This window comes from Photinus pyralis, unplaced genomic scaffold (genome assembly GCF_008802855.1).
Source record: "Photinus pyralis isolate 1611_PpyrPB1 unplaced genomic scaffold, Ppyr1.3 Ppyr1.4_unclustered_Scaffold4085, whole genome shotgun sequence".
NCBI lineage: Eukaryota > Metazoa > Arthropoda > Insecta > Coleoptera > Lampyridae > Photinus > Photinus pyralis.
Genome location: NW_022171522.1, coordinates 376,360 through 391,289, shown reverse-complemented (window position 1 = coordinate 391,289; position 14,930 = coordinate 376,360). Strand labels below are relative to the sequence as shown.

General features: G+C 36.3%; 3 protein-coding genes across 3 annotated transcripts; all 3 read left to right on the top strand.

Moving 5' to 3' along the window:
- On the top strand, window positions 1-2,050 carry LOC116182157 (insulin-like growth factor-binding protein complex acid labile subunit). Its single transcript, XM_031502657.1, has one exon. It carries the CDS (start codon window positions 59-61, stop codon window positions 2,030-2,032), a length of 1,974 nt encoding a protein of 657 aa, XP_031358517.1. The 5' UTR covers window positions 1-58; the 3' UTR covers window positions 2,033-2,050.
- Window positions 2,051-4,283: 2,233 nt separating this feature from the next.
- LOC116182155 (insulin-like growth factor-binding protein complex acid labile subunit) lies at window positions 4,284-6,853 on the top strand. The gene is made up of 2 exons (XM_031502656.1): window positions 4,284-4,325; window positions 4,374-6,853. Exons 1-2 carry the CDS (start codon window positions 4,323-4,325, stop codon window positions 6,810-6,812), a joined length of 2,442 nt encoding a protein of 813 aa, XP_031358516.1. The 5' UTR covers window positions 4,284-4,322; the 3' UTR covers window positions 6,813-6,853.
- A 1,133-nt stretch (window positions 6,854-7,986) lies between these two features.
- LOC116182173 (chaoptin-like) lies at window positions 7,987-14,427 on the top strand. Its single transcript, XM_031502683.1, has 3 exons — window positions 7,987-8,144; window positions 8,193-10,559; window positions 11,992-14,427. The coding sequence occupies exons 2-3, from the start codon at window positions 8,196-8,198 to the stop codon at window positions 14,425-14,427; spliced, it is 4,800 nt and encodes a 1,599-aa protein (XP_031358543.1). The 5' UTR covers window positions 7,987-8,144; window positions 8,193-8,195.
- Window positions 14,428-14,930: the final 503 nt, after the last annotated feature.

The following is a 14,930-nucleotide window of genomic DNA, read 5'->3' as shown; positions in this document are numbered from 1 at the left end:
AAAAGTTTCGATCTACGGAACAAAAGTACCACACATTCCCAAGGAATTGTTTATCGACATGCACGCGTTGGTTGAATTTAACTTGCATGGCAATGAGTTAGAACGAATTGAAGAAGGCGCATTTGATAATTCACCGAATTTGGTCGAGCTGCACGTTTATGATAATAAACTAACGCATCTTCCCAATAACTTGCTCAACAAATTGGTTTTGCTTGAATCGGTTTATCTCTCTCAGAACTCGTTGTGTGTGTTAGATGAGGATACCTTCAAAGGGTTATCCAAGTTAAAAGTGCTCCATCTAGAGAACAATCAGTTGGAAACCTTACCAGCACACATTTTTAATGACCAAGATTCTTTAACAGAGCTGCATTTGAAGAATAATAAAATCAAACATATACCAGAAGACCTATTAGCTAACGTAAAGTCTCTAAAGGAAGTGTACCTCTCCATAAACGAAATTGAAGGTTTACCCAGAGATCTCTTCAAAAACACTCCTGATATACAGGTGATTGAAGTATCCGACAATCCACTTAGAACACTGGACAATATATTCACGGGCCTTTCGAAGCTCAAAAAAATTATACTAAGCCACAATCAGTTGACATCCATCCCCGACGGTATCTTTTCTGGGTTATCAAGTCTTTTCGAACTCGATCTTTCTGGAAACGAAATCAATAAGATCACACCTGGGATATTTAAAGGTTTAAACGGTTTGAAAAGTCTGGAATTACGATCCAACACCATGACCATCATTGAACCTTCGTCCTTTGATGATCTACCATCACTTACTAGTTTGAGTCTTGAGAAGAATAAACTCGCATCGCTTCCTCCGGAAATTTTTCACAAAAACTTGGAACTAATGTCACTATACCTAAGTGAAAATGAGATCGAAGGTCTGGAAAAGGAGATCTTCAGCAATTTGGCCAATTTAAAACGTTTAGACTTGTACAGTAACCGAATTAAGAATTTCGAAAGTGCCACTTTCAAAAACTTGAAGCAAGTTGAATCACTGTATATTAGTAACAATAAGTTACACACTATCTCCCCGAAGATGTTTGAAGGATTAACCTCGTTGACCGACCTTTACATTTCAAATAATCCTATTAAGAGCATTCACTGTGAACCATTCCAGGAACTGTCATCCCTATATTCTTTGATAATTGAAGACGTTCATCTTGAAAGCTTCCCATCTAACTGCTTTTCTAGTATGAAAAACCTGTCAACTTTCACAATTAGAAACTCCAAGCTAAACGTACTGAAGAAAGGAAATTTCGCTGGAATGGACAGTTTAAAAAATCTCCATTTGACAAACAACCACATCAAGAACATAGAGGTGGGCGCCTTCGAGGGACTTTCAAAATTGGAAAGTCTATCCTTAAACCAAAATCATCTCACCGAAATCAAAGCGGATATGTTCACCGGTCTAGCAAATGTTGACCTTCTAATCTTGAGCGAAAACAAAATTTCCTCAATTGACTCCGATATCTTTGCCCTCATTCCACACTTACGCCACTTGTACTTGAATTCAAATAATCTCCATAAGTTCAAAGGTGACGAATTTACCATGATCAAAAACTTAACCCAATTAGATCTGTCGCGCAACGCAATCGAGAGCTTTCCATCCGATATTTTCAAAACGCTAACGTCACTTACGACCCTCACCCTAGATTACAACAAGCTGAAGACGCTGGAAAAAGGGTCTATACCCGTCGGACATCAATTGGAATTTTTGAGCGTGGTCGGCAACGATATTGACGACATCAAGTCGGGCACGTTCGACGATTTTGAGTCGATCCTAAATTTGGATTTATCCAACAACACCTTGAAACACATCAATTACGACATGTTCCAAGGTCTTAGAAATATGTATTCGCTTAATCTCGAGCATAACGAGATCTCCGACTTGAATCCAAACGTCTTTGACAATCTTCCCGAACTGAGACAGGTACGTTTGGCTGGTAACAAGCTGGACGATTCTGTTGTGGAAGCGATTACGAGGAAGTATCCTGAACTGGTTTTAAACGATATATAAATCCTAATTTACAATAAATTTTTCGGAATAGATACTTGGTTTGATTTTTTTTAGAAAAGTTCTTCTGAAACCGCCAAATTACAATTTCAACGTTTGTCAAATCGACCAGCTTCGTTAGCTTAATTAATTAAAGACCCCGCACGTGTAATAAATACTTGGGAAGTTCTTTAAAATGCCTTTTAGTGGTATCATTGAATAAGTAATCATAGGATTCAATGGTGGTATACAACTAATGAGCGTTATCTAAAAAATACCCAAAAAGGCAGAAATGTATAAGCTGAATTGAAAGAATACTAAAATACATTCTAATCAGTCATCATATTGGTAGCTACCTAGGTTAAATCGCTGGAAATAAAACTAATTCCCCAGTATTTTTTTTAAGCTTAAACGACCCTTTTTTAATGCCTTTCATATATTGGATAGAAGGAATTTAGATACCTATTTTTACAAGATCTTTATTTATTCTTGTAGCATTCTTCAGTGGTCCTATGAGATTTTTTTAATTTAATTTAATATTAAGAAATAATTCTTTGGGGGTACTACTCCAGGAGTTATTGCTAGACTCTTTAGAAGTTCTTCAGACACTATTCATAGATAGTTTATAAACTTCTCTGAGATTATAATAGTTATTTATGCATCAAGGGCATTAAGGCGATATTTATGCCGAGGGCGACAGAGCCCGAGGGCCTCCGGCCCGATGGATTGTACGTCGCCCGAGGGTTAAATATTGAGTAATGCCTGAGGTGCATACAACATTTTATTTTTCATCNGTGTGAGTTATTAGTGTATTTTCATGATTTAGTGCAATTCTACTTTTTTCACGATTTCGCCCAGTTTCACGATTCACCATTGTCCACAGGGTTTTGGGTTTATTCTGTGAGTCTGATATAACCTTTTGATAGTATGTGCGTTTAGCTTGTTTAACTTGTTGCTTATATCTTCGCTTTTTTAAGTTGTAGTGTTTGAACACGCACTGGGAATCACAAGATTTTAGTTGCGAGAAGTGGTGTTTTAGATTATAAGAACCTTTCACGATTTTCTTCACATATTGGTCAGAGGTTGACCAGAGGCTTTTCACAGATTCATCGGAGGCTTTTTAAAGACCCTTAAAAACTTCTGCAGAGTACTCACTGAGCATTTTGAGATTCCTAAATTTTAAAATCTTCGAGCTCAATTAATTCCGGCGAGAAATTAATTTTATCACAAACCCAGCAGAATGCAAAGCGCTCAATATTGAGTAAGCAGTAACTGTACATTTTAAAAAGTTTAGAATTCTTGTTTACGGCGAACAAAAAGTAGTAACAATAGCGAATGTAATGTTGCTGAAAAATACAATAAATGTTTTTTGTATTATCTTGTATTTAAGTGGCTTTGTTTGGTGAAACTTAAAATTCTGGCTCAGCTCTGAAAATTATGATTTTATTGATCCCATAAGGGCAACATTCAGAAATTTTTTGAATTGAGCAGATTTTTAAATTGTTAGAATGGAATCGTGTCTCAAAACTTTTGAGCTTTCTTAAAACTCCGATCTTTTGTATTCCTAGATTATTATATTATTATTATTTCGAATTCGAAAATTACATTCAGTTATGATCATAGAATATGACACTTAAAGCTAATTTGTGTTCCCTATGAAGATGTGAATTAATATTATCAAATTGGCTTCAGATTTTTTAACCAATCCATTGATTGCAGCTGTCAAATACGCAATCTCCCATAGGCCAACTTTCCTAGATTTCGAATAAGACGGGTAATTGAATGCAAGTTCGTCTAACTTTTTGGAATTATGATGATTTCCTTTGTTAAATTTACGCAATTTCAAATTTACAGACCCTGACTGTTTATCGTCTTTGGGTCTAGGATTTCGCAGATTGAATACGCTGTGATTGGACTTGCGACGCGATTCGTTTCCAATTTCGAAAGTCCGAATGACCGGTTTCGAAAATTAAGCAATTCGAAGGTTAAAAAATAACAAACATTTCCGATGATAAACGAAATAAATGATTAAGTATCTGAAGTTTAATCCCCAGGAAATGGTAGCTGTTTACAATATTATTAAGAAACATCTTCGAAAAACATTAACGATATCCCAGCACAAATTCATTAATAGTTTGGTCAAAGTATTGCATTTCTCAACATTTTGATTTGAACAGACACCAATTAACGGAATTATGTATGATAAGGTTAGTAAGGTTTCCGTTATCATCGGTAAACAGATTTCCTAACCTTCCCTATTTAATCGATGGGTCTTCTATTTTTTGCGTAGAGTTGTAGTGGACATCGTTCTAAAATGGTAAGTGCATTACTGTCGCTTTCTAGGCTAATGAAACTATTTCATTAGTTTATGATGACGTCGCCTATCAGGCTGTTGTTCCTTATTGGATTGGCTAGTGTGCAATCGAATGTCTGCAACTATCGTTTTTGGAAGAGTATCTCGTGTGAGGGTATCATTTCACTGGACCAATTAAAGAAGGGTATCCAGCAGTCCATTGAAGAGGATAAGGTGGTAATAGAGGATTTCGATGGTTTGGAGTTCGAAAAGAGCAAAATTGGATTTCTTGAGCCCAACACTCTTGAAGGTTACAACCATTTAAAGGTTATAAAGTTTCTTTTTAGCAGCGTAACAAATATACCTAACGGAAGTTTTAAAAACATGAAGAATTTGGAAGAATTAGAAATTGGATATAGCACAATAGATAACATTGAAGATAAAGCGTTTAAAGAAATGTTCAGTGTGAAAAAGTTTCTGATTTACGGAACAAAAGTACCACACTTTTCCAAGGAATCGTTTGTCGACATGCACGCGTTGGTTGAAGTTAACTTTCATGGTAATGATTTAGAAGAAATTGAAGAAGGTGCATTTGATAATTCACCAAATTTGGTCGAGCTGTACCTTTATAATAATAACATAACAAATCTTCCCAAAAATTTGCTCAAAAAATTGGTTTTGCTTGAAACAGCTTATCTCTCCGAGAACTCGTTAAGTGAGTTAGATGAGGATACCTTCAAAGGGTTATCTAAGTTAAACGTGCTCCATCTAGAGAACAATAAGTTGGAAACCTTACCAGCGCAAATTTTTAACGACCAATATTCTTTAACAGACCTGCATTTGGAGAATAATGAAATAAAAGATATACCAGAAGGTTTACTAGCTAACGCCAAGTCTCTGAAGGAAGTGTACCTTTCCATGAACAAAATTCAAAGCTTACCCAGAGACCTCTTTAAAAACACTCCTGATATAGAGGTCATTGATCTTTCGGATAATCAACTTGGAAAACTGGACGATATATTCACGGGCCTCTCGAAGCTTAACAGAATTATACTGAGCAGAAATCAGTTGACATCTATACCCGACGGTATCTTTTCTGGGTTACGAAATCTTTCCGACCTGAGTCTTCCTGGAAACGAAATCGACAAAATCACACCTGGGATATTTAAAGGTTTAAGCGGATTGAAAAATCTGGAATTACAACTAAACAATATGACCACAATTGAACCATCGTCATTTGATGATCTACCATCACTTACCAGTTTGAGTCTTGAGAAGAATAAACTCGCATCGCTTCCTTCGGGAATTTTTGACAAAAACGTAGAGCTAGAGTCACTATACCTAAGTGAAAATCACATCGAAGGTCTGGAAAAGGGGATCTTCACCAATTTGTCCAATTTGAAACGTTTAGACTTGGACAGTAACCGGATAAAGAATTTCGAAAGTGGCACTTTTAAAAACTTGAAGCAAGTTGAATCACTGTATATTAGTAACAATGTGCTGCACACTATCTCCCCGAAGATGTTTGAAGGACTAAGCTCGTTGACTTACTTTTCCATTTCAAATAATCCTATTAAGAGCATTCACTGTGATGCTTTTGAGGATCTATCGTCCTTAGATTCTTTGACCATAGAAGGCGTTGATCTTGAAAGCTTCCCATCGAACTGCTTTTCTAGTTTCAAAAACCTGTCCAGTTTCACAATTAGGAACTCCAAGCTAAACGCACTGAAGAAAGGAAATTTCGCTGGGATGGACAGTTTGAAAACTCTCTATTTGACAGAAAACCACATCAAGGACGTTGAGGTGGGTGCCTTCGAGGGACTTTCAGAATTGGAAACTCTATCATTAGACAAAAATCATCTCTCCGAAATCAAGGCGGATATGTTCACCGGTCTAGCAAAGGTCGACTTTCTAGTTTTGAGCGAAAACAACATTTCCTCAATTACTTCCGATATCTTTGACCTCTTTCCACACTTACGGTACTTGTACTTGGATTCAAATAATCTTCACAAGTTCAAAGGTGACGAATTTACCATTCTCACCAACTTAACCCAATTAAGCCTGTCGCGCAACGTAATCGAGAGCTTTCCATCCGATATTTTCAAAACACTAACGTCACTTACGAGCCTCACTCTAGATTTCAACAAGCTCAAGACACTGGAAAAAGGCTCTATACCAGTCGGACCTCAATTGGAATTTTTGAGTGTGATCGGCAACGATATTGACGACATCAAATCCGGCACCTTCGAGGATTGTAAGTCCATCCTGAGTTTGGATTTATCTAACAACACTTTAAAACACATTAACGCTGACACGTTTCAAGGCCTTATAAATATGTATTATCTTAGTCTTGAGCACAACGAGATCTCCGACTTGAATCCAGACGCTTTCAACAATCTTCCGGAGCTAAAACAAGTACGTTTGGAAGGTAACAAGCTGGCCGATTCTGTTGTGGAGGCGATTAAGAAGAAGTATCAGGAACCGGAGATAACAGTTTTAAACGATATATAATCCTGTACTTACAATAAAGGTTTTGCAAATGATACCTAAAACTTCGTGAGATTTTTTTAGAAAAATTCATTACAAACCACCAAATCAAAATTTCAACCGACTGCTACGTTTTATGAGTGTAACCTATTTAAGGAAGATCCTTCATTTCCATTGTGATAAGCCTGTCCAAAAGGCAACAGTTCGAATCTCACTAGATTTGTAGAGTACTTTTTTGCAATCCAAAAATATTGATCATAGGTGAATTTAAACTTGACTTGTCATTTTGTTGTTAGTGCTTTTTTTTGGAAAAGTTAGTATATCCAAAGTAGTGACAGATGGTACATTTTAACGAATATGGGAAAAATTGTCGTGCTTCAGCCGTCGATTACTACTTTACAAATTGGTCCAGTTGCAAACCTTAAGGGGTCAATCGGCACAAAATTTAATGCTCTTTAATTTGTCTCTTGGTAAGGCTAGGATGCGTTGTTTAAGAATTACAAACGAAAAACTAAAGAAAGTCCAAAAATTTCGACGTTTTTGGAGCACCAAAAGTTATGCTCAAGGGGTACAATTTCAGATTACTCGTTTTCAGGACTACTTTAAGGACATCCCGAACGTGCAAGATGCTCAATCTTGAATGAGCAGTAATTGGAACATTTTGAAAACTCAAGTTCAATTTTTTAATTTGGAAGATTTTCAAGTTGTTAAAATGGAACTGTGTTTCTAAAACTTTTTCGAGTTTCTGAAATTCTCGGATTTTGTGAATTTTGGATTTTGGAAAAAAAACGGGTTTTTGAACTTACAGGCTCAGCTTCTCCAAACTTGCAAATTCTAATTTTTTGGAATTATGGCATTTGATAATGATTATATTTCATGTCTAAGGTTTCAACTTTACGCAATTTCAAAATAATAAACACCGTAGACTATGTCTTTGGATATAGGATTTCGAGATTGAATGTTTTGGAATTGCGATTCTTTTTCGCAATTTCGAACATTCAAACCGACCGACGTTCAAACTTTAAGCGATTCGAATATTAAAAAATAAGAAACATTTCCAATTGGGTATCTGAAGTTTGCCATTATTCTTAATCTCCAGAAAACTGTATCTATCTACAATACTATTATGAAACATTCGCGATATCTCCAATACAATTTCGTTAATTATATAAATAGTTTGGTCAAAGTATTACATTTCTCGACCTTTTTGATATGAACAGATACCAATTAACAAAATTATGTCAGATAAAGTTAGTAACGTTTGTCTTATCATCGGGAAGCAAATTTTTAACCTTTAATATTTAATCGAGAGGTCTTCTGTTTTGTGCTTAGAGTTGTAGTGGATGTTCTTAAATAGTAAGTGCATTACTGTCGCTTTCTAGACTAATGAAACTATTCCATTAGTTTATGATGACGTCGCCTATCAAGCTGTTGTTCCTTATTGGATTGGCTAGTGTGCAATCGAATGTCTGCAACTATCGCTTTTGGAAGAGTATCTCGTGTGAGGGTATCAGTTCAGTGGACCAATTAAAGAAGGGTATCCAGCAGTCCATTGAAGAGGATAAGGTGGTAATAGAGGATTTCGATGGTTTGGAGTTCGAAAAGAGCAAAATTGGATTTCTTGAGCCCAACACTTTTGAAGGTTACAACCATTTAAAGGTTATAAAGTTTCTTTTTAGCAGCGTAACAAATATACCTAACGGAAGTTTTAAAAACATGAAGAATTTGGAAGAATTAGAATTTGGATATAGCACAATCGATAACATTGAAGATAAAGCGTTTAGGGATATGTTCAGTGTGAAAAAGTTTCTGATCTTCGGAACAAAAGTACCACACTTTCCCAAGGAATCGTTTATCGACATGCACGCGTTGGTTGAAGTTAAGTTTCATGGTAATGATTTAGAAGAAATTGAAGAAGGTGCATTTGATAATTCACCAAATTTGGTCGAGCTGTACCTTTATAATAATAACCTAACCAATCTTCCCAAAAATTTGCTCAAAAAATTGGTTTTACTTGAAACAGCTTATCTCTCCGAGAACTCGTTAAGTGAGTTAGATGAGGATACCTTCAAAGGGTTATCTAAGTTAAACGTGCTCCATCTAGGGAGCAATAAGTTGGAAACCTTACCAGTGCAAATTTTTAACGACCAAAATTCTTTGACAGACCTCTATTTGGAGAATAATGAAATAAAAGATATACCAGAAGGTTTACTAGCTAACACCAAGTCTCTGAAGAAAGTGTACTTTTCCACGAACAAAATTGAAAGTTTACCCAGAGACCTCTTTAAAAACACTCCTGATATAGAGGTCATTGATCTTTCGGATAATCAGTTGACATCTATACCCGACGGTATCTTTTCTGGGTTACCAAATCTTTCCGACCTGGGTCTTTCTAGAAACGAAATCGACAAAATCACACCTGGGATATTTAAAGGTTTAAGCGGATTGAAAAATTTGGAATTACAACTAAACAATATGACCACAATTGAACCATCGTCATTTGCTGATCTACCATCACTTACCAGTTTGAGTCTTGAGAAGAATAAACTCGCATCGCTTCCTTCGGGAATTTTTGACAAAAACGTAGAGCTAGAGTCACTATACCTAAGTGAAAATCACATCGAAGCTCTGGAAAAGGGGATCTTCACCAATTTGCCCAATTTGAAACGTTTAGACTTGGACAGTAACCGGATTAAGAATTTCGAAAGTGGCACTTTTAAAAACTTGAAGCAAGTTAAATCACTGTATATTAGTAACAATGAGCTGCAAACTCTCTCCCCGAAGATGTTTGAAGGACTAAACTCGTTGACTTACTTTTCCATTTCAAATAATCCTATTAAGAGCATTCACTGTGATGCTTTTGAGGATCTATCGTCCTTAGATTCTTTGACCATAGAAGGCGTTGATCTTGAAAGCTTCCCATCGAACTGCTTTTCTAGTTTGAAAAACCTGTCCAGTTTCACAATTAGGAACTCCAAGCTAAACGCACTGAAGAAAGGAAATTTCGCTGGGTTGAACAGTTTGAAAACTCTCTATTTGACAGAAAACCACATCAAGGACGTTGAGGCGGGTGCCTTCGAGGGACTTTCAGAATTGGAAACTCTATCATTACACAAAAATCATCTCTCCGAAATCAAGGCGGATATGTTCACCGGTCTAGCAAAGGTCGACTTTCTAGTTTTGAGGGAAAACAACATTTCCTCAATTACTTCCGATATCTTTGACCTCTTTCCACACTTACGGTACTTGCACTTGGATTCAAATAATCTTCACGAGTTCAAAGGTGACGAATTTACCATTCTCACCAACTTAACCCAATTAAGCCTGTCGCGCAATGTAATCGAGAGCTTTCCATCCGATATTTTCAAAACACTAACGTCACTTACGAGCCTCATCCTAGATTTCAACAAGCTGAAGACGCTGGAAAAAGGCTCTATACCAGTCGGACCTCAATTGGAATTTTTGAGCGTGATCGGCAACGATATTGACGACATCAAATCCGGCACCTTTGAGGATTATAAGTCCATCGTGAGTTTGGATTTATCTAACAACACTTTAAAACACATTAACGCTGACACGTTTCAAGGCCTTATAAATATGTATTATCTTAATCTTGAGCATAACGAGATATCCGACTTGAATCCAGAAGCCTTCAACAATCTTCCGGAGCTAAAACAACTACATTTGGAAGGTAACAAGCTGGCCGATTCTGTTGTGGAGGCGATTAAGAAGAAGTATCCGGAACGGGAGATAACAATTTTAAACGATATATAATCCTGTACTTACAATAAAGGTTTTGCAAATGATACCTAAAACTTCGTGAGATTTTTTAGAAAAATTCATTACAAACCACCAAATCAAAATTTCAACCAACTAGCTACGTTTTATGAGTGTAACCTCTTTAAGGAAGATCTATATTTTTTATGCAATTTGGAAATTGTCGATCTGAGAATGCTCCTTCATTTCTATTGTGATAAGCCTGTTGAAAACGCAACAGTTCGAATCTCACTAGATTTGTAGAGTACTTTTTTGCAATCCAAAAATATTGATCATTGGTGGATTTAAACTTGACTTACCATTTTGTTGTTAGTGCTTTTTTTTTGGAAAGTTACTATATCCAAAGTAGTGACAGATGGTACATTTTAACGAATATGGGAAAAATTGTCGTGCTTGAGTCCTCTATTACTACCTTACAAATTGGTCCAGTAGCAAAGTTAAGGGGGTCAATCTACACAGAATTTAATGCTCTTTAATTTGTCTCTTGGTAAGGTTTTCGCTAGGATGCGTTGTTTAAGAATTACAAACGAAAAACTAAAGAGAGTCCAAAAATTTTGACGTTTTTGGAGCACCAAAAGTTATGCTCAAGGGGTACACTTTCAGATTACTCGTTTTCAAGACTAGCTTAAGAACATCCCGAACCGCGCAAGATGTGCAATCTTGAATGAGCAGTAAATGGAACATTTTGAAAACTCAAACTTATTTTTTTAATTTGGAAGATTTTCAAGTCATTAAACTGGAACCGTGTTTCTAAAACTTTTTCGAGTTTCTGAAATTCTCGGATTTTGTGAATTTTGGATTTTGGAAAAAAACGGGTGACTATTTTTGAACTTACAGGCTCAGTTTCTCCAAACTTGCAAATTCTAATTTTTTGGAATTATGGCATTTGATAATGATTATATTTCATGTCTAAGGTTTCAACTTTACGCAATTTCAAAACAATAAACACCGTAGACTATGTCTTTGGATATAGGATTTCAAGATTGAATGTTTTGAGATTGCGATTCTTTTTCGCAATTTCGAACATTCAGACCGACCGACGTTCAAACTTTAAGCAATTCGAATATTAAAAAATAAGAAACATTTCCAATTAGGTATCTGAAGTTTGCCATTATTCTTAATCCCCCGAAAACTGTATCTATTTACAATACTATTATGAAACATTCGCGATATCTCCAATACAAATTCGTTAATAGTTTGGTCAAAGTATTACATTTCTCGACCTTTTTGATATGAACAGATACCAATTAACAAAATTATGTCAGATAAAGTTAGTAACGTTTGTCTTATCATCGGGAAGCAAATTTTTTAACCTTCCCTATTTAATCGACAGGTTTTCTGTTTTGTGCTTAAGAGTTGTAGTGGATATTCTTAAATAGTAAGTGCATTACTGTCGCTTTCTAGACTAATGAGACTATTACATTAGTTCATGATGACGTCGCTTATGAAACTGTTGTTCCTCATTGGATTGGTCAGTATGCAGTCGAATGTCTGCAACTATCGCTTTTGGAAGAGTATCTCGTGTGAGGATATCAATTCATTGGACCAATTAAAGAAGGGTATCCAGCAGTGCATTGAGGAGGATAAGATAGTAATGGAGGATTTCACTGGTTTGGAGTTCCACAACAGCGAGATTGGGTTTCTTGAACCCAATATTTTTGAAGGTTACAAGCATTTAAAGGCTGTAAGGTTTCTTTTTAGTAACGTAACAAATATACCTAACGGGAGCTTCAAAAACCTAAAGAATGTGGAAGAATTAGAAATTGGTTATAGCAGCTTAGGTAACATCGAGAATAAAGCGTTTAGGGAAATGTTTAGTCTAAAAAAGTGTCTGATATACGCAACAAAAGTACCACATTTTCCCAAGGAATCGTTTATCGACATGCACGCATTGGTTGAAGTTAACTTACGTGGTAATGGTTTAGAAGAAATTGAAGAAGGTGCATTTGATCATTTACCGAATTTGCTTGACCTGAACGTTTATGATAATAAACTAACGCACCTTCCCAAAAACCTGCTAGAAAAATTGGTTTCGCTTGAAACAGCTTATCTCTCCGAAAACTCGTTAAGTGCCTTAGATGAAGATACCTTCAAAGGGTTACACAAGTTAAAGGTGCTCCATCTAGAGGACAATCAGTTGGAAACCTTACCAGCGCAAATTTTTAACGACCAATATTCTTTAACAGACCTGCATTTGGAGATTAATGAAATAAAAAATATACCAGATGGTTTACTAACTAACGCAAAGTCTCTGAAGGAAGTGTACCTTTCCAATAACAAAATTGAAAGTTTACCCAGAGACCTCTTCAAAAGCACTCTTGATATAGAGATCATTGATCTTTCAGATAATCAACTTAGAAAACTTGATGATTTCACGGGCCTCTCGAAGCTTAACAAAATTATACTGAGCAGAAATCAGTTGACATCAATCTCCGACGGTATGTTTTCTGGGTTATCAAGTCTTACCAAACTGGGTCTTTCTGGAAACGAATTCGACAAAATCACACCTGGGATATTTAAAGGTTTAAGCGGATTGAAAAATCTGGAATTACGATCCAACAATATAACCACCATTGAACCTTCGTCCTTTGATGATCTATCATCACTTACCAGTTTGAGTCTTGAAAAGAATAAACTTGCATCGCTTCCTTCGGGAATTTTTGATAAAAACGTAGAGCTAGAATCACTATACCTAAGGGAAAACGAGATCGAGGGTCTGGACAAAGGGATCTTTAACAATTTGTCCAATTTGAAACGTTTAGACTTGGCCAGTAACCGGATTAAGAATTTCGAAAGTGGCACTTTTAAAAACTTGAAGCAAGTTGAATCACTGCATATTAGTAACAATGAGCTGCAAACTCTCTCCCCGAAGATGTTTGAAGGACTAAGCTCGTTGACTTACTTTTCCATTTCAAATAATCCAATTAAGAGCTTTCATTGTGATCCATTCCAGGATCTATCATCTTTAGATTCTTTGACAATAGGAGGCGTCCATCTTGAAAACTTTCCATCTAACTGCTTTTCTAATTTGAAAAACTTGTCAAGTTTTACAATTAGGAACTCCAAGCTAAACCTACTGAAGAAAGGAAATTTCGCAGGTATGGACAATTTGAAAGCTCTCTATTTGACGGAAAACCACATCAAGGACATAGAAGTGGGCGCCTTCGAGGGACTTGTAGAGTTGGAAACTCTATCATTAAATCAAAATCATCTCTCCGAAATCAAAGCTGATATGTTCACCGGTCTAGTCAAGGTCGACCTTCTAATCTTGAGCGAAAACAAAATTTCCTCAATCGACTCCGATATCTTTGACCACTTTCCACACTTACGGTACTTGTACTTGGATTCAAATAACCTTCACAAATTCAAAGGTGACGAATTTACTACTATCACAAAATTAACCCAATTAGACCTGTCGCGCAACTCAATCGAGATCTTTCCATCCGATATTTTCAAAACGCTAACGTCACTTACGACGCTCACCCTGGATTTCAACAAGCTGAAGTCTCTGGAAAAAGGCTCTATACCCAGCGGACCTCAATTGAAATTTTTGAGTGTGGTCGGCAACGATATTGACGACGTCAAATCGGGCACGTTCAGAGACTTAAAGTCTATCCTGACTTTGGATTTATCCAACAACACCTTGAAACACATCAACTCCGACATATTTCAAGGTCTTATAAATATGTATTCGCTTAATCTCATGCATAACGAGATCTCCGACTTGAATCCAGACGTCTTCAACAATCTTCCCAAGCTACGTCAAGTACGCTTGGGAGGTAACAAGCTGCCCGATTATGTTGTGGAGGCGATTGAGAAGCAGCATCCCGAACCGCAGATAATAATTTTTAACAATATATAATCCGTTACTTACAATAAAGCTTTCGTAATTGATATGTAAAACTTGATGCATTTTTTTTTAAATTCGTATATAAACGGTCAAATTTTCATTTCAACCTTTAGCCAATCGACCAGGTTCGTTTCATGAGTGCAACCTCTTTAAGGAATCTATAATTTTTGTGCAGCCTTGAAAGTTGCTCTTTCATGTCTTTCTGCACTTCATCTATAAATCCGTTCACAAGGCAACAGATCGAATCTCACTAGACTACTTTTTTGCAATCCAAAAATGTGTCTTAAGTGATCAGATTGATGATCTCAACTTGCCATGTTGTTGTTAGTGCTTTTTGGAAAAGTTAGTGTATCTAAAGTTGTGACAGATCCTCAGTGATTGTTCTTCAATGTTATTTCTTTATTCGATTTAACTGCAAGTGCTTAATAATGCTTCACTAGTTTAATGAGACAATTTCAAACTTAAGCGGGTACATTTGAATGTGGAAGAGTAAAGGTACTAGTGAAAGTTAATAG